At 37.2% G+C, this 19,467-nt stretch overlaps 1 protein-coding gene across 1 annotated transcript in view; it reads left to right on the top strand.

The window, feature by feature from the left end:
• Positions 1-19,467, top strand: part of npr2 (natriuretic peptide receptor 2) — an 89,613-nt gene that overhangs the window by 9,078 nt on the left and 61,068 nt on the right. The window contains exons 2-5 of the mRNA XM_084934704.1: positions 9,074-9,249; positions 13,590-13,703; positions 13,922-14,057; positions 15,661-15,755. Coding sequence (XP_084790830.1) covers positions 9,074-9,249; positions 13,590-13,703; positions 13,922-14,057; positions 15,661-15,755 — 521 coding nt within the window. The remainder of the gene's footprint in view (positions 1-9,073; positions 9,250-13,589; positions 13,704-13,921; positions 14,058-15,660; positions 15,756-19,467) is intronic.

Below are 19,467 nucleotides of genomic sequence, written 5' to 3'. Positions count from 1 at the left end.
AGCTCGGACTGCAGACTGGGAAAAAAGCAAAGGCTGAGACGAGAAAGAAAATGTAGGCTTTTAATGTGACGCCTTATATCATTGGAGGTTTAATAGCTTACCAAGTTACTGCATGCTATTTGAAGCTACAAAAAAAAAACCCTTTCACCTGTTCCACTATGACCTCTAATTCCCCAAAATTCCTGATTTTAATATCCAAAAAATTTAGATGGGGGAAGTAATCCAAGAAGTGGTGGTATGTTTCTGTTAAGAAGGACATTTTATTCTTTGTTAGAGTATATTTTGCATCACTGAAATACAAGCACATAAAATACACTGCCTGGCCAAAAATAAAAAACAAGTCGCCACCAAAACAAAGGTCACACACTCTAATACATAGGTGTCAAACTCTGGCCCGCGGGCCAAATTTGGCCCGCAGCCTAATTACATTTGGCCCACGAAGCCATACCAAATTACGATTAGAGCTGGCCTACTGGTATTATACAGCTAATATATATATTGTTTAGTATTAAGCTTTGCTTGTTCCATATTCAGTTTTTCAGCAAAACGTGTTTGAGTCCATAAGAAAAGATTCATTCTTATATCTGGAGGAATAAATATATTTCAATAAATATTAACATTAGCCCGCAACTTTGTTCCAGTTTTGAATTTTGGCCCACTGTGTATTTGAGTTTGACACCCCTGAAAGCTAAAGATGATCCAACAAAATATTAGAGTCTAATATTTTGTTGGATCACATTTAGCTTTGATTATGGCACACATTATCTGTGGCATTGTTTTGATACGCTTCTGCAATGTCACAAGATTTATTTCCATCCAGTGTAAGTTTATAAGACAATGATGTCATGAGTGCCAGTGTTCAATATAGGTCAGGCTCAACAAAATATGACTGACCAGACTCCTACACAGACAAGTCACAGCCATCCCATTTTCAATCCCATTTCAGTTTATAGGTGTGTAACATCACCACCCAGTAGACTATAACTGACCACAAATCTTAGAGGAGGAAAATATTTTTAACTTTTGTAAAGGAAAATCTTTTGTTTGACTGTTGGCCATATTTTAAAAAACAAAACTGATTTAAGAGATTTATTTTCCTTAAACCTGCAGATTAGTTGGAAATTAAATGAAATATGGAGGACCACTTTAGATGACTGATTAGCATAGAATAAAATACTTTGCTAGTTTGTTTTAGGATTAGGCTTTCTTTTTAGTGAAGGTTTGTTCTGTGGGGGAAACAGAGGAAACGTGAGAAGCCTTCACACTAAAATATGACAGCAGCTTTGGACTTAAATTCAAGCAATCACTCAGTGAGTGCACATATGGATAAATGAGATTAGTATTTGGACTAATCTCATAAGGTTACAGGAAACATATACAGTGCATAGTCAGCCCAGTCTAAATACTGCCATTTTGTTAAAGCTTCTGCTCCCCTTTGGTGTCTTCAAATTAAGCCCAAGGTAACTCTTGGTGTCTGTGGGAAATATGAGATGGGTCTTGCGAACGACACTGGTAAATAAGCTCTCAGCGTAACATTTAAACACACGGTGTAATGCCTGTTTTTGTTTTTCAATGTGCAGACTTGATGTTGTTGAGGAGCATATTTTAACCCAAACCACAATCTTTTCCATGCAGGTTTGAGTGCCAGTGGGTAAACACAATTATTTTTACAGAGAAGGAATCACAGCGAAAAGATGAGACAGATATACAAGTTTCTCCTTACTAACCATCTACTCCACATACTTATAGGACCTTTTAAAATGTACCCAAAATGCACTTTTGAACATTTACTCCAGTAAATTAAAATTCTTCCTGTTAAAAGGGAGTTTTTCCTTCTCACTGTCGCCAAAGCGCTTGCTCATAGGGGTTCACATGATTGTTGAGTTTTTCTCAGTATGTATTATTGTAGGGTCTACCCTATAATATAAAGTGCCTTGAGGTGACTGTTGTTGTGATTTGGTGCTGTGTAAATAAAACTGAATCGAATTGAATAGCTCTTTACATCAGGATAGCTGTCTTTTGGTTTGTGCAGATTGCCAGCATTATTTGACGACCTTTGATAAGAACCATTAGCATAGTGGGAGCAGTGGCTTGTTACCCTGTTTATCTGGGTATTGGTAAACTGAAAAACATTTAACTTCAGTGCACTGAGGCTTGTCAGGGAGTGTATTTAGTTAAAGGGTTTGTTCAACCAAATCACCAATAGAAGAAAGATTGAAAGAAAACATAAATCAATAAATTAAAAGCTATGGCAGTTTCACAAACTGCCGTGTTAAAAATAAAGTAGAAATAGTAAAAAACAAAACAAAACAAACAAACATACATTTTCTTGAGATAAATGCTGCGCTTTACTCCATGACTAGCTTCTGCTATTCCTCTGTGATTTGGAAGGTTTTGGACCACTTTTTTAGATCTAGCACAGTGTCTAAACACTGAATATATTCCAGCTCCCATCACATTTCCCACTCGTCTTGATGCTTTTTACTCTGTTAATGGCACACAAGAGGGAAATTTTCAGCAATCACATCAGGCCCTGATGTGTTTTTTTTTCTTTTTCAAGTACATATGCAAGTGATTTTCAGCTCTGATCGAGGGATGAAAAGCGTGTCTCTTCACAATGAAGCTCAGGTAGTGCCTCGGTCTAATTACAGAAATCCTGTTTCCCGTGAAAACATCTTCAACCATTGCAGGTTTGGTGAGCTGCATGTTGCTTTACAGTTTTCTGTGTAAACAAAGGCTAGAGGCTGTGCTACAAGTAATTTATTTGACAAGAGCCTTTCATAAAGATCAGAAGATGAACAAACAAAGTGCTGGAGAGGGTAATCCCACCTTAAAAAGATTCATCTGCAAGACAAACATGGCACATGTTAGAAAATCCTGCATAATCCAGGCAACAAAAACACTGAGTGCAATTCTTGGCTTCCTTTCTGTTCATGCATTTGCATGTGATTACCTATGAAGCAACCAAAACAGTGAAATAGCCCCGAAACAGACTGAAACAAAACATAGTGTGATTTAGAATCTAAGTCAATAAAGTCATATGTTATGATTTCTCTTATTTTGTTGCAAGAGGTATAAAAATGCAAGGGGTTTCTATAACTGGCATCTACATACTGGTGGATCTTTCATATTTTAACTTTTTAAACTCCTTTTTAGAGACATATACACACTACAGAGCTACGATAAACCTGCAGTAAAATATAAGAATTTAAAATAAATAAAAATATAATAGTATGCACAGCAGTCTTGTGCTGTCTGTTATAAATCCCCGACATAAAATGGGTAGTTATGGATCCAGAAATAACAGCTGTATTACATTACACCTTTCAGTGAGCAAAGAAAACAACAGAACATCTCAAATTACGACTCACTGAAGCCTTAATCAGCAACCCGTTGCCTGTTTATGAAATACACCTAAACTAATGCAGTCAAATTACAACACACAATAATTGTCGGGGTTTCAGTTTGTGGTGCTGTTGAACAGTTTTCAGCCTTATCTGTGTTTTTGTATTATTTAGATTGAAACATAAACCAAACATTACAGGTTTCATAATTTAGGTAGGAAAACCGGATACGGTAATTTAATGAGATAAAATGGATCGCAGGACAGCTGTAATAAGGGTAGAAAAAATGGGGGATGTTTTTTGGTAAAGATGAAGTCAGCACTCAACTAACAAAACACTGGTTGATAACAAGCTTCATATGCTAAGCTGGAGTCCACTTCCCCATCGACTCCCAGACAACGGCTTCTGCGGTTGGGTCTGAAATTTATGCCTTACACCGTGGTTATGTCAGAATTATACCTAAAAACAGAAAATCACTTATTATTGATCTTCCAGCAATATAGTTTTAAAAATAACATAAAGACGCAGTTGTTAAATGTGATGTTACTCATGCAGCAGGTGGAGCCGCTCTGCTGGACAAACTATGCATTTACACAATTTTTCTTATATTCGCCTTGCAGAAGTGATTTGGTCAAATGAAGATCACAAAATAAAATACTAAAAAAAAGTTTTCTGCATTTTATTCTGATTTAAGTTTCACATAGTTTATAGTTTTCACAACTTTATTAAGCAGATTGCATTCCCAAATTTGACCATAAAAAGACTTAAATTAAGGACATTTTCCCTGCATTTTAATTTTTTTCTAGTTAGTTTGTTCAGTTATTTTTCTTCGCTAAACCTTACTTTTTAAAAATTGTATTTCAGTTAACTAAAATGTTTCCCCAAATGTAGTTGTAGTTTATACTTTAGTTAGTAACCTTCACCTACTGACTTATAAATTAACACAATCATTATTGTAGCATTTAAAGATATATATAGAATGGAGATGTTGGTTCTCTTTTTTAAAGCTCCGAGTGAAATTTAAAACAACGTATATTAACATTGGGTAGCAGACACAGCAGCTGCTCTCATTAAAGCACTAATATGTCTAGTCTTTAAGGATCCATCACATCATGTTTTAATAAAGAAGAGTAGAAAAAGACTAAATGATGAAATATCCCATGTTTTTGTATAATATTACATTTGTCGTTTCCTGTGAAAACTTTGCTATGTGATGTGAATTTTATGAGTCACATGGACCCTACAGCATAAGTATATTTAATAGCTAATTCTGAAAGTTACCAAAATTAATTATAGTCATACAAATCATTACATAATGTATCATTAACAAGTGTTAACTGTGCTCTCGATAATTGTGGCATTATGCTCAGTTTCTGCATATTATTCTTAAGACTGAAACACCATAAACATCACATTTTCTGTGTTTTCCTAAAGAGACGTTTTTTGCTTTAAGCCTATTTTTAAAATGAGCATCATTATCTTGAAACAGCGTTGTTTGGAGGGTAAAGCGAATAGGAAGGAGTTCGTACGAACACCCGCAACAAATACATGCGTTACTGTATGTGTTATTTCAGTAAGAGAAAATACTGACAATTGTTTGTGTTTAGATCTGGGTCAGTGTCAAAATATGTGCATGAACAAAACAGAACGCTGCAGGATAGGTGGCGCATGCCAATTTGTAAAAACACAGAAGATCCTGACACAATAGCAAATGCTCTATTTTGCAATGTTTAGTAATGCTTCAAAAAAAGAAAACACAGAGCACTGAAACCACAACCTTTCTGTTAGAGGTAAAACTGAAACACGATTATATAAATCATGAAGCCATCTTTAAAAAAACAAAACAGAATTTAAATCAAGATTTTGGTTTAAAAACAATCTTTAGAGTCACTTTTAGGTACTTTTATATAACCCTCTGTAAACACAGTGACTTCTGCAACACAAAAGGACATTTTCCCTCTGGCTGTGTAACGTGTTTATTTTGGGATCGGTCCAGCAGACAACAGAGCTACCTGGCATGGTGACCCAAGCTGGAAGAGCCGAGGGTTGAGGTTGAAGCAGCAGCAGCTCTAAAACATGAGGAAATGTCTGTTAGTTGGGAGCCTACTAATGGAAAAAAATGCAGCTTTTGGGGGTTAAAAAAATGACTCAACAGCAGGAGGGTATAGGTGGCAGGGTGAAGGTAGTAGGTAGAGACACTGCCAGAACCTGGAAAAAAAGTTTTCAAGTCTCTGATCAACTGAATAGTTTAAAGGTAAGCTTAGAGTGAGTACTGTCAGAACTGGACACATTAATTTGTGTTTTAGACATTTTATTATGTTTGTGTTCCTGGTGCAGTGTCTTATGCGTTTTATGTAATTCTGTTTTTGGTTAATGGTTTAATTTACAAACATTAAAAGTGTAGGTTTCATAAACTGCTTTTTTTTTTTGCAATAATCAAATCTATGGTCAGAATATCTTTACCTAGATTAGGGCTGCCACAAACGATTATTTTGATAGTCGACTAGTCACCGATTATTTTTGCGATTAGTCGACTAATCAGATCATGCATCCATTGGATGTAAAACGTACAGCTTATTGCACCAGCAGCGTCTGCTCTTATATAACTATCATTAGCTTACAGCTTTAAGTGTTTAAGGTCTGTGCTAACTAAAAATAAAGACAAGATGATAGTTTATTAAATTTTAATGAAATTTGCAGATTGTTTCGGTGAAGTTTAATAAACTCCTTGCTATCTAAAATATAACAGGACACCGGAGTATATTCTCGAGCATCTCACACTTCTGATAATCAGTTGTCTGCTTGATGTTTATTCAGCTGTGTAAAAACTATAACTTTAATCTCAGCCAAACCGATTTACTCAGGAACAAATAAAATACTAAAAAAGCCAAACAATAACGTTTTGAAGTTATCTAAGTGACTTATATATGTTTAACCTGAGTAGCGAAAGACTGCAGTTGGTTTGAAAACGATTTGCAGGGAGTCCGGTGTTCTCACGGGCTCTAGTGAGCCTTGCCCCGGGCTAGCTATCGAGCTAGTGGGTAACAGACGTCTCCGAAAATGTCGGAGCGCTTTTGAAAATATGTGCTGTCTTGATAAACTGAGCAGATATTTGAGGTTTACACAGCTACATTCTCGCCTGAAAATATGTTAAATGTTTATTTTGTGACCCAGAAAGAATAATAAGAGTAATATTAAAACTAACTAACTGCCGCCATTGTTGGAAACTGAGCTGGGCTGCGCTATGAATTCTGGGACACAGCTTCTTCTTCTTCGGGGTTTAACGGCAGCTGGCATCCTTGTACATGCAGTGCTGCCATCTTCTGTTTCAGTCCATTATTGCACTCTTAAATCCTACTAATTCCTGCGTCTTTTGTGAGCTTACAAAGCTTCAAACGACGTGTCGACTATTAAATCAGTCGTCGACGATTTTGATAGTCGATGTAATCGTGACTAGTCGACTAATCGTGGCAGCCCTAACCTAGATAAATAACTGCTAACTTCTTACTAATCTAAATCTTGTAAAAAAAAAATTTTCATCAATTCCCAGATGTTAAAGTTAATCGTCACACCTGGAGATTAGCTGCACCAATCATTTTATTAGAATTTAATGGATTTGGACCATTTTTAACTCAGTTGGCTCAGAGACCTGGAAATGTCTGAAAACATCAGGTTAAACCACAAAACCAAGGGAAATGTTCCCTTTGTTGAATCTTGATCTAAAACTTGGGACTGAATGGGTGAGTTGTAATTTTGTTTGCTTTTTCTTTTTTAAAACCATTTCTGATTCTAGTAAATATTTTGACAGTTTTATTTATGTAAAGCTCTCGGATTATAGTTTGTGTATTGCCAAATATAGTTTTTTATCTCCAGTACCCTTGAAATATTTATAATATTTAGTCCAGTATTCTTCTTTCTTCACTTGTTTCCACTGTTTGAGGTCCCCTGAACTAATATCCACCCCAATCTTTGTACAGCTTTTCTCTCCATCTTGGCTTGCTCGTGTATTTTTTTTCTTTCCTGCTACAGACCATTTTGTTGTAGCCTGACATTTATTAGAATCAGGCATTGCAAAAGTTGAAATAAACGCCAGCTGTCGAAGTGTATTACCCACTACTTAGACTGTGCTGTTCATTTCAATATGTGAAACCACAAGAAACTGGAAAATGTGTCACACTGCTCTGGTTTTAATAGAAATTATAGGTGTTGTCACAATGATAGCAAACAGAGATCAATTAGATTTCAAGGAACCGTATACATGTTTAATCAAAGCCACAGGAAATGTGCTGATATGAATGTCTAGCAAAATCTGAAAGCATGAACATTCAGTAAGTGTTAAAAAAAAATGCAAGTAAAGTAAATGTCAGTGTGTTTCCCCTAATATTGTTGTGAGCTGATGTCCCACCCTAAAGTGGTGTTGAACAGTAGTTCTCCGGGCTTTCTGAAGGTCTTTCCAAGTCTGTCATTTGTCACTGGCTGTTTTTTCACTCATTTTCCTATCCAGTCCTGACGAGTTCTAGAGGAACCTTTTTTTGTTTGTTAAGCCACTTAACACTGTTCATTCAAGCATAAAAAGCACCTAAGTCAAGGGATGGTCCAGCGTTGTGTCTACATACTGTATAACAACTTTACAAAGAACCCATTGTAAATTGTATATTTAGGCACTAACAGCCTGTACAAAATTTTCTTTAGGTGAATCTACTAAAAAAAAGCCAAAGATAGCACAGTTTTACAGACATAAGAAAAAAGCTGTTAGCTGAATACTTAGGGTATCTCAGAATGCCATCTAACATGTCCTTAAGAGATTTGAAAAAACTGGACCAGTGGAGGACACAAGATAAACTGTATCTGGAAGTCATGTGCTTACAACCCCCCCTAAAAAAACAACACAGGAAAAAGCCAGCAAAGACCTGATACATGACCTGAGATGACTGGCTCTTTAGCTGATCCTTCTACTGTTCACTGAAACCTCATCTGAATAATCTCAGTGTAAGAGTTGCTGTTTCTTAAGAATGGGAAACAGGGAAAAAAAGGTTTAGGTGTACCAAGTCTAAAGAACTGGACTGGCATCAGTGGCAGTCCAGTGCCTTTAAACTGTATTTCCATTTATGTCTGCACATTTTTCAGTAAATTGGTGCAATTATTTCACCATTTAAAATGTAAAGAAATGAGGGGTGGCTCAAGACCTTTGCTTGGTACCGTAGTTGAAGACAAAATCCACCTTCTGCAATGCCGACAAAAAAGTTTAGCATGTTAGAACATTTATTTCCATAGTGCATAGAGCACTAGGTAAGTGAGAGATATGCTAACAGACAATCTAAGTCAGGGGTGTCCAACTCCAGGCCTCAAGGGCCAGTGTCCTGCAGGTTTTAGATATCACCCTGGGTGATCACCTGGGATATCACACCTGAATCCAATGATTAGTTCATTACCAGGCCTCTGGAGAACTACAAGACATGTTGAGGAGGTAATTTCACCATTTAAATCAGCTGTGTTGGCTCAAGGACACATCTAAAACCTGCAGGACATCGGCCCTTGAGGCCTGGAGTTGGACACCCCTGATCTAAGTAATCTAAGTGGTGTTAAAAATAACATGATATGAGTGATCATTTATCTAACACCAGACATGCATCTGCTAAAATATGATCTGAACCCAGCACAAGATGGACTTTTTTGGTATGTTTTGAAAAAAATTAAAAAGTGATTGGTTAATGCTTTTCTATTCACAGTCGTGTACATCTGTGGGCCCTTGGAGACGTTTATGACCATCATGGAACAGTTTCAGAATGATATCCAGGACCCAGAAAACTATGCTATCTTCTATCTGGATGTGTTTGCTGAGATCTTGGCAGATCGCAAACCATGGCAGAAAGCTGACTGGGCTGATCCCATCAAGGTTTTTAAGGTAAAATGAACACATACCTTTTTATGCTTGGATTTATTAGATGCTGCAATCACTGTTTCACTTGCTTTGCAATTGGAAATCACACAAGACCGCCATTTGGCATGGGAAATGGTAATCTCGCTTAATTGAGTGGCATTACCATGTTTCAGTTACCGTGTCCATACCGGCTGAGTAAACTCAACATGGCTGTGGAAATTAAAAAGATGTGAAGCTTTTATGGTAATGACAGACATATAGATGAAAGACTTGAATAAACTCTTACAAGCTGGTAAGATTGGTTCATCTTACAAAGTTGAACCAATTTGGTCTCTTCAGTCTCAGATGACACAAATTGTTCCTCTTCTCAGACACTTTGACCACTTTAAAGAGGGAAATTCTTGACATTAATGAATCGGGGGATGTGTTTTTACAGGAGGCCTTTTAGCCCTATAAATGAGTGCACTGAGAAATAAGAAAGTAGGCACAAATGTGTCAGTCGACTAATTTATCCCCCTAAATGTCACACTGGCTCCCCCTAATTCTCTTAATGAAGCATTTTCAGTAGTTTTGAAGCAGTGTAGCCTTTGTAAAATAAATCTTGCATAATAAATAGTGGATTAAGACATAATGTACAGCATATATTTGCCTAAATTCCCAATAATAAGATAAAACATTAACTTTGAATAGCTGGAAAATGTTCTTGTACAGTCTTGTAAAACTTATGTTACAGCACGGTTTTTTGACAGTTTTTCGACTTTTTTTTAATTCAAGGGGTTTTAACAAAATAATTAATATTGCAAAAGTATAGATTTTATCCTAACAAATAATAAGGTATTTAAACTGTATACCTGTCCACAGGGGTTGGATTTATTTCAAGAAGGAAGCAATTTTAAGATCGCAGAGAAGATTTAATAATGAAAGGAAGTGCTTGTTTTGCAATGTTGAAACCATGAACTGATAAACACTCTGTGTCTCTATCTGTTCATCTGAATCTGAACTTCTAACCTTCTGAGCTGTAAAGCCACATTTTTGGATCTGATATTTTTCATCATGAAAGGTGTTAATTTGTCTGCATGCCGTAACAGGTCTCATTATCGCAATATGCTTCCTTCACAGCAATAATTGCTTGTGGAAGTTTGTGGTAGGTCTCCAGTAACTGTTGTAACATGAAAACCAAGCTGTAGAATTTCCAGATAAGAGCAAAAAAAAAAAAAAGAACTTGTTTTTTTGCGAAAAACTTGTTTTGGTGACTAGTGTATCGACAGAATCAAAGGTCAGCAAAGGTAAATATTTGCACTGAAACGTCTGGGTCAAAATTTGATTGCTAGACTAAAGGTCTCTCTCAGCACTTGTGCCTGCAGAGCAGTTTGTATTGAACCAATTTTCGAAGTCATTAAAGAAGTAACAACACACTCTGTCAGGCTGTATTTGTAATTGCACGACGAATTATAAGACCAATAGTGTTTTTATGTTTTTTCGAAACACATATTCCACACTGGAGAGGGTTTTGTCTAAGCAGCTGCTTTATTTTAGGACCTGCTTTTTACTGAATAAAGTGTGAATTAGTCACCAGAGTGAGGGATGAGTTGCTGACAGAGGTGTGAGGGGAGTAGTTCAGTTATGTTGGAGTCTAGGTTGAAAATGAGTGGATGGATGAAAAACAGGCCTTTTAAATTTTTGTTAGTTTCTTAATACAAATAAATAACTATGTATAATAAGCATACATGTATTTCATTATATTTGATGTTTAAGTTGGTACCTTGTTTTAAAACAGCGATAACCGTTTCTTGAATATTTTGCAGGTCTTTGTGTTTTGTTGGAGGTTGTTGAAGTAGCTCCCTTCTTGTTTAGTTGTTGGCTGACTCGTAGCTCTCGTTGTCAGATACGACTGGGCTTCTCAAGCTGTTGTCTGTGTGTGCTAGGGAGAGTAAGGTCATGACATTTCTATGTCGTTGATGTTGTGGTATAACGTTTTTCTGTCACGGAGAAATTTCTGCCAGTATTATTGCGGATGATATGATATGATATGGCACATACCTGAAATCAGTACTTAACAGAGGGCACAATGATAGCGGTAACCAGTGTTGGGAAGGTTACTTTTAAAATGTATTCCACTACAGATTACAGAATACACGCCCAAAATGTATTTTGTAACGTATTCCGTTACGTTACTCAATGAGAGTAACGTATTCTGAATACTTTGGATTACTTAATATATTATCATGCTGTTTACAACTACATGAATGTGATTTATTACTATTACTGAAGGTCCGCGGCTCCAAACCATAGTAAAGGGACCTCTGACTAATACGGTGGGTTTGTGTCGGGCTCGTAGCTGAAAACTAGCTTTACTTTGTTGTCTGGGTCAAGTTTGCTAGCGAGAGACAGAGAGAGGAGTTGAAAAGCTGCTCCAACGGAACTTGTTTCGGAGGAAAACACGAACACAGTGTACAGTCGAGTCTTAATAGCTTACTTACAACTGGGCTCGTCAGGCACTCTTCTTGGCTGCAGTGGTTATTATTATATTTACATGCTTCCAGCTTCCGTTTCTGCTCGGCGACAGCTCGTACTTTTCCACTCTCCTTTTTCTCCCTCCTCTTGCTCACAGACACATAACGGGTATGGCAGTCCATTCTCCCTGCAGCACGGACTACACTGCCCATGAGGCTACATTCTTTAGGGTTATGCCTGTAGCATTCTGCCTATTAGCTTAGCACAACAACAACAACAAAAAGGCCTCTCTCACTCAGGAAACACACAGTCGCAGAGGGAGCGCGCGTCACCCTGTAACCATGGCAACCGTAACGCTGCCGCCTGGAACAACAGAACATAGCTCTCAAACAAAACCCAAACAGTTCTGACCCGCGACAATATGAAACAGGAAAATACAGCCGTGTAATTCATTTATTCCAACAAAGTAACTGCATTCTAAATACCACCTTTTTAAACGGTAACTGTAACGGAATACAGTTACTCAAATTTTGTATTTTAAATACATAATGGCGGTACATGTATTCCGTTACTCCCCAACACTGGCGGTAACACTCAAACAGTTTATTTTGTTACTTGCATCATTGAAACACAAGCTAAGTGTGTCTTTGTGGCACTCATTTTGGGCTTCATTTATTACCATGAATATACTGTTTTCACAGGACTCTATGAATGCTAACTGTAACTAAGTACACACCACCAAACACTTATCTTGTTGACTTATTCTCTTGCTTAGATTGTGGGGGAGATATTCTAAGATCTTAAGATCCCATCAAAGCATTTCAGCCATGTTGAAGTCTGGGTCGTTGCAACACCTTCAGTCATTCAGCCATTCTGTTGTGAACCTACTGCTGACGTGCTTGAGATTATTGTCATGTTGCATATCTCAGTCTGTGCCAAGCTTTAGCTGTCAGACAGATGTCCTCATATTTGACTCTAGAATCCTTTGATATACAGAAGAATTCATAGTCGACTCAATGACTGCGAGAGGATCAGGTCCTGTGGCCACAAACAAGCCCAAACAACCACCGCTGTGTTAACTGTCACCAAATCTGGTGCTGTGCATTATGGCCAGACATCTCCACTTTGGTCTCATCACTATTCAAGAACTCGTGTTGTTTGTTAAGATGCAACTTTGTAAACCTAAGCTGTGCTTCCATGTCCTAGAAAACCCTTCCAAACAAGCTGGATTTGTTCAGTGTTTCACTAATATTTCTCTCAACAACTTTAACAGCATTTATTTTTGTATTATCACAGACTGCATGTTTAGGTGGTTACACATTAGGTAACTCGGGGTATTACACAGCCAAGCTTTTTTCATTTACATTTAGTATGTGTTTCTTTCTAATTTACTATGATAAAATTGCTACAGCCAGGGAATGAACAGCTGAATATTGAGCTAGTTTGAGTCAACTAGGACTTTAAGTGTTCTAAAAGAGGGCCTTCGTGTCTCATTTCAGATATATACTATGGACCTACTTGGTTAGTGCATTCATTGTGGAAGGATGATGTTGTCTCCGATTAAGCACATCAAATTGTGCACGTAGCAGAAGTGATGATTGACACATTTGATCGTGATTGTTATGGTCACTGTGCTATTTTTTTTTTTTTTTTTTTTGCAAAAATGTATTAACTTCTTGTAACCTAGCGCATATGTAATGCTACATTTTTCCACAGTGAAGATGACTTCAAACAACGGCAAAACACATCTAAAACATTTTGACCATTCTAAGCACACCATCAATGCTCTTGATATTTTAATTATGGAAGCTTGTGTATACCACCAGGGAAATGTAGAGTATTTTTAAGAATACATCTCTCATATCTATCTTCACTCTTTGTTAACATTTCCGTCTTTGTGCTTCCTCTAGTCTGTTTTCGTCATAACGTACCGGCCTCCTGATAATCCAGAATACAAAGACTTTCAGAAGAAACTCCATGCCAGAGCTCAGAGGGATTTTGGTGTGCACTTGGAGCCGTCGTTGGTAAGTTATCACCTTTAACATATTTGTGAGTTCTGATTAGAATCGTAACCTGCTTAATCTTTTTTCTTTTTCAGATATTCTGTGCAGAAAAAAATCGATTTGCCCCGTGTCATTGTCAGCACTTAATGATAAATGATGTTTATTGTATTATGTATTATTGAATGTTTAAAAGGGCCCAGTGTAATATCCTCATGCTGCTGTTTGGTCTCTTCTTGCAGATGGACTACATCGCTGGCAGCTTCTATGATGGTTTTGTACTATACGCGATGGCCTTACAGGAGACACTGGCAGAGGGGGGAGCCCAGAATGACGGCATTAACATCACAATGAGGACACAAAACCGCCAGTTCTGGGGTGAGTACATTTCTGTAAATTTGTAACAACAAGTCTTTCAGAGGTTTCAGAAACTAAAAGACAGCGACAGTGAGCCTTTCTGTCGCTGTTTGATCTTGCATCTATCGCTGAATGTTCATGCATGAGACCTAATGCAAAGTATGGATTTAGGTCTCCACCACCACTTTAAACACTGCCATTCATTTCACCCTAAAGCCGTTACTGCACTTCAGATAACAGGGAACAGTACTCGCTGCGAGGCCAAGTGACCAGCTGCACATTATCGTAAAGCACCGTTGAACCCAGAATGCGATTAAAATGTGCCCTTTCAACATCATAATTACAGCATAATTGAACCGTTATCACACAACACTCCTGCTAATAGCCATTTGATGCTTGATGTGCCCGCTCACACACTTCCTTGTTTACTTTATCAGCTGCCAGATCTGCACTCATATCAAATGGAAATAAGCAGAACAATAGGATTTAGTTGTTTTGGCATGAAAGAGTTCAACAGCTTCTTTTTCTCAGCATGATGAGAAAAAAGCAAGAAAATAGGGGGCACGATGAGGATGTAATAGAAACTTTCCTGGCGTTATAGCGAATTTTGCTTTAACTTGACCTAATTTGATGGACACAAAAGCTTTTCAAATATCCTGTCTGCCTGTTAAGTGATGACATAAGAGCGTTTTTGGGGTCCAAACATTCGATGAAAGCTCTCATCTTTTTAAAATGCAGCAATTTCTCCTCTTGTTGGTTTTTTTGTTTTAGTTTATGTGCAGGCACTCAAACGGTGCTTCAGTTGTGCTGCAATTCTCCGTTTTTTATTAGGACTATTCATGTGTGGTAGATTTTCCAGCAAAATGTTTAAAAACTCAGTGTCCTCGTTTCCAGACATTTGAACCCTTATGAAAAAATCATTCTCATAATAACCATAATAATAACTTTATCCAAACAGTGAAGCACTTTATAAAAGTGCTATGCAAAAAAAGTCCCATATTAAAGATAAGTTAAAAGGTTAAAGAACATTAAAGATTAAGGAAATGCTAACATATAGAAATGAGTTTTCAACAGTCGTTTAAAAGAAACAAGATGATTAGCTGGCAAAGTCCACATTTTTCTGTTGTGGGGCTAGTTGATGTACCAGAGACCCAGCTTTGAATCCTCGATGTCACAGTTTCATTTCTGTTACTTTTATTTCATACATCATTGATTTAAAACATTTTGAATTTGGACCATTTTAAGCTATCAGTGGTGCCTCTGTGGTTCAACAAATGCACTTCTTTTGTTTAGAGGTTACACAAAAGGCTTTTGGTCAGGAGAATACTCAGCGTAAAAGCTGCAAATGGAGTTCCCGTCATGCAATTATTATATTAAACACAAGTCACGGTTACGGTTAGGATTTTCACTCTTGTTGTGCACTTTTCAGCAAAGGATTTATTGCTGTTAGTCTGACTGTTGCTTATGCTATTTCCTAGTTATAAACAATTTAGAGAAAGTGCTGTCTATGAGCATTTGAAAGAAAAATATGAAAACTCCTGTGTGCACGGTTGGCTTGTTTTAAAACACCACAGATCGCGATCCACTGTCAAATCTTTAATGTGGCCGTTCTTCGTGTTTTCAGGTGTGACCGGACTTGTTTCCACAGATGAAAAAAATGCCAGAAATATTGACGTTGACCTGTGGGCGATGACCAACCAGGAGACAGGGGAGTACGGGGTAAGTCATGGTTTTATAGTTTCATTGAGGGTTTTGAAAGTTATTTTAGCTGCTCATGAAGATGTTAATCTGTGACAACACCTTATTGGATTTTACTGTGATAAGCCCTCAAGGCTCCGTGAAGGCTCGGACTAAATTTGTGCATTTTGCACAGTAGGGAGATTTAAAGATTTAAGGATATAGGAAGTGCTTTCCAACATATGGCACCTCTATGACAGAAACACCTAGAGGCACACAGAGTATCACAGAGCTGCCACAGTTATCAGTGGGATTTGGCACAGTTTTATTAGGAATTAAGTGGGCTGACGATGAGTGTTTAATACGTTTCACTACCACACAATCATTTTCTCACAAACCCATTTCAGAAATATAAACTTTCATTTCTCAGTTAAACCAGTTTTTGGCACAGTGTAGTGAGCAAAGACTTATGATGCATACCAACTGGTGTGCAGAGACATTTGTTGCATGTTCTTCCCCAGCTCCCGCTACCCTCATTTCTTCATATCGCTACGCATTTGGCTTTCTAGTGAAGGCATAAAACACACTCCAAACTTGGAAACTCCAAACAAGCCTTTCCAAGGGTTAAAATGAGGATTTATTTGAAATTTAATTTGGTCCAAAAGAGGCCGAGTTTTGATACCCAGCTGTGCATCTGTGGTCATGAACCTGGAGCTCAGGAGATTCATGCACCTCTGTTGTACATCTCTAGAGGTTTCTTGTGACTTTGACAAAATACCAAATGAATATGAACAACGACATAAAAGTTTCCTTAGCGTTTGAATTTTATTTATCATTGTTAGCTGTAGATTGTTTACTTGTAAAATTTTTTAGCATTGTTCATCTATTAAAACTTGTGTCATCAGCTGGTGCCCTGGCCATGTTTACTTTCTAGCAAATGGAAAAAAGTAAAAGGTAGGGGAAAATAGAGGATTTAATAGGGTGTGCACAGATTTGTCTTCTTCTGGTGCTGAAAAAGTCGAGATTAAACTTAAACTGTCCTAATTCTTTTAAGGCTTCTAAACACAGGTAGCAAAGCGTTATAGCTTCTTCAAAGTATTTTTAATCCTTTACATCATCATTTTAGTTGTATAATTTCATAAAAGATTATATTATTGTAACGAAAATACAGCTTTAGTACTGAATCATTATAAATAGTGTCATTTGGAGTCATCACATGACAAAAGTTCTTAATTGTACTTTTCATTTGAACTTTTTAATTCAAAAATGTTTTTGTTGATATACTAAAGTTACCATCTCTTTCTCTATATAGATAGATAGATTTGCTGAATATACATATTATGGCTGGGACTGAACTAATAATACCAAAGAGAGTGTTTTCAGATTCTTTTAAATAAACCTTGTCGTTCTTTCTACTGCAGTGTTTTTGCATGCAGCAAGCTTCACTGTGGTTAATACGGTGATTAATTTTTATTGGCTTATCCCTTAAATAAACTGCCTGGGAGAAGAGTCACAAGCAGTTTAGTGCAGAAATACTGTAGTGAATGCAAAACAAATTCACATTTTATTTAATATTCAAAGTTTATACGTTTGGCTCCTACTAGTCCCATTACTGAACACTTTTGATTTACACTTCTGAGGTTTCCACACAAAATGAGATGTTGACACCAAATTATAAACAAATTGCAGACAGCGAGAGACTAATTTACTGAATGTGTCCCTAATTACTGTACATTTTCCCCAAAATTCTTCTCAGCATTATGTGCAGTTTTAAACCACAGCCTTTCCTCATGTTTGGCTGTAGACGCAGTGAAATAAAATGTTCGACACCATGCATGGAAAGTGGTCTGTTTGTTAGATTTTCTGGGGTCTTGACCTCTCTAATGATAAGATGCATAAAACCTCAGTTCCCCCAAACAGTCCGATGAAAATATTTTTGTATGTTGTGCTCTGCAAACACCGCTGTGAACGGTTCCAGTGTGTTTTTTTTCCTCCCTGAGGGCAGAATAAGTGGGTTAGCTACACATGACTTCAATTAGAATTTCACAGTGGTCCTGAGAGGCTGTCAGTGTGACTTCCTGGTCTCATTTATCCCTGGGTTTTAATTGGTGGATTCACATTGACCAGCAGGCTGCTGAAAACATCACATGAGCAGTTTTAGGTTTCAACCTTAACAATATAAAATAATATAAAAATCTATGTTCATCTTTGCACGAGGGGAAAAATCCCTTTAAGAAAATAAGAAGCAGATTTTTGTAACTGAATTGAACATAGCTAGAAGTTTTTTGTTGATACATATATGAACAAAAGGTATTCTCCTCATCTTTGATTCAGTTGTTTTCAGTTGCATTGTCACAGGTGTATAAAATTAAGCACTTAGCCATGTCAAGCGTTAAAGAGAATATTGTGTAAATCCATCAACTCTCCGCTAGCTCAATAATTGCAACATCAGCACAAAAGCTGAGCGTTTGGAGCGTCTCGGCATGGGTTTCCAAGGGTTAGCAACTCCTGTAGGTGCATTGTGTAGGTGGTCCAATGATTTTGTCTATATATTGTATCAGCGGATTATGGGAAACAGAATATTAACTAATATTTATTTTCCACTGAACAGAAACTCTCGTATAAACAAAATTTGTTTGTGGAAGTGTTCTTGTAACGTCCTCTGTTGCTTAATGTTTGAAGATATGTAATATTAACATAAAAACACAAGCTACACTGTTAATAAGTGGATTTATGTGTTAGATTTCATTAAAAAAAAAGTAACATTAGCATGACTTTGGCGTAATCAAATGAAGTATTTCCATTTATTAAGGTACTCCAAATGCATATGTATGGTAGACAGTATATCATGTAACAGATGGCATTGTTACCCACTGGTTTGTGGACTTCAGGTTTGAGCTATGAATTGAGACTTTTGCCCATCACCATGCTTATATGGCATGCAACTTGCCAATCACAAGGTAGCCAAAACATGTCCAAACTCATAATTTTTTATAATCTAAATAAGAGCACAGATTCCAAAATAAACATCTTCCTGTGTTCAGGATCACATGGAACTAGCAATTGAAACTTATCAGAGAAGAGTTGGAGTTTATAAATCAAGTGAGAAGCACGGAAATTTTCGCATTGACGTAAAAGATGGATGGCGGAAGAAGATGGATGGATTAAAAAAACTTATTTTGAATCCAGAGGAGTCACCCCCTGCTGGCCACTAGAAAGAAATGTTTTATTTTGGTACACTTTAATTATTTAGTTTTCTTACAGCATCGTTATATATATTACCAAAGGACCAAGTTATGTTATAGCTTTACATAGCCTTCTTCAGCAAAACCAATCATTGTAATATATGGGTGTAATGTTTAGGTATTTACAATTTAATGATATTTTATGAACTTTATGATACCAAAGAGTCTGTTGGCTGTGGAGTGACGTAAACGCAGCCCCTGCACCAAAATACTGGAGCTATTTCAGTGTGTGCAGCTTCTGGCTCTTCACTGAACGCATTCTGCATTGTTTTGATGACCCTGTGTAGGGGCGACGGCCTTGAAGCCTTTAGCAGAGAGGACACAACATGTTGGGATCAGGGGTGGAAAGCATAAAACTTCCTCCGGCTCGTTAGAAACACAGGAGTCGTGTTTCACAGCAGGACAACAGATGCTGCTCATGGAACTGTCAAAATAAAGCTCTCTCCCTCGTGCACAAGCCTTTCAGGATGGTCGCTGCTTGTGTGGATGTTGATCCTACAGTTCTGTAT

Source organism: Perissodus microlepis, chromosome 7 (assembly GCF_051167445.1).
Source record: "Perissodus microlepis isolate ML-2025 ecotype Zambia chromosome 7, ASM5116744v1, whole genome shotgun sequence".
NCBI lineage: Eukaryota > Metazoa > Chordata > Actinopteri > Cichliformes > Cichlidae > Perissodus > Perissodus microlepis.
This window is presented reverse-complemented; position numbering and strand designations above follow the sequence as displayed.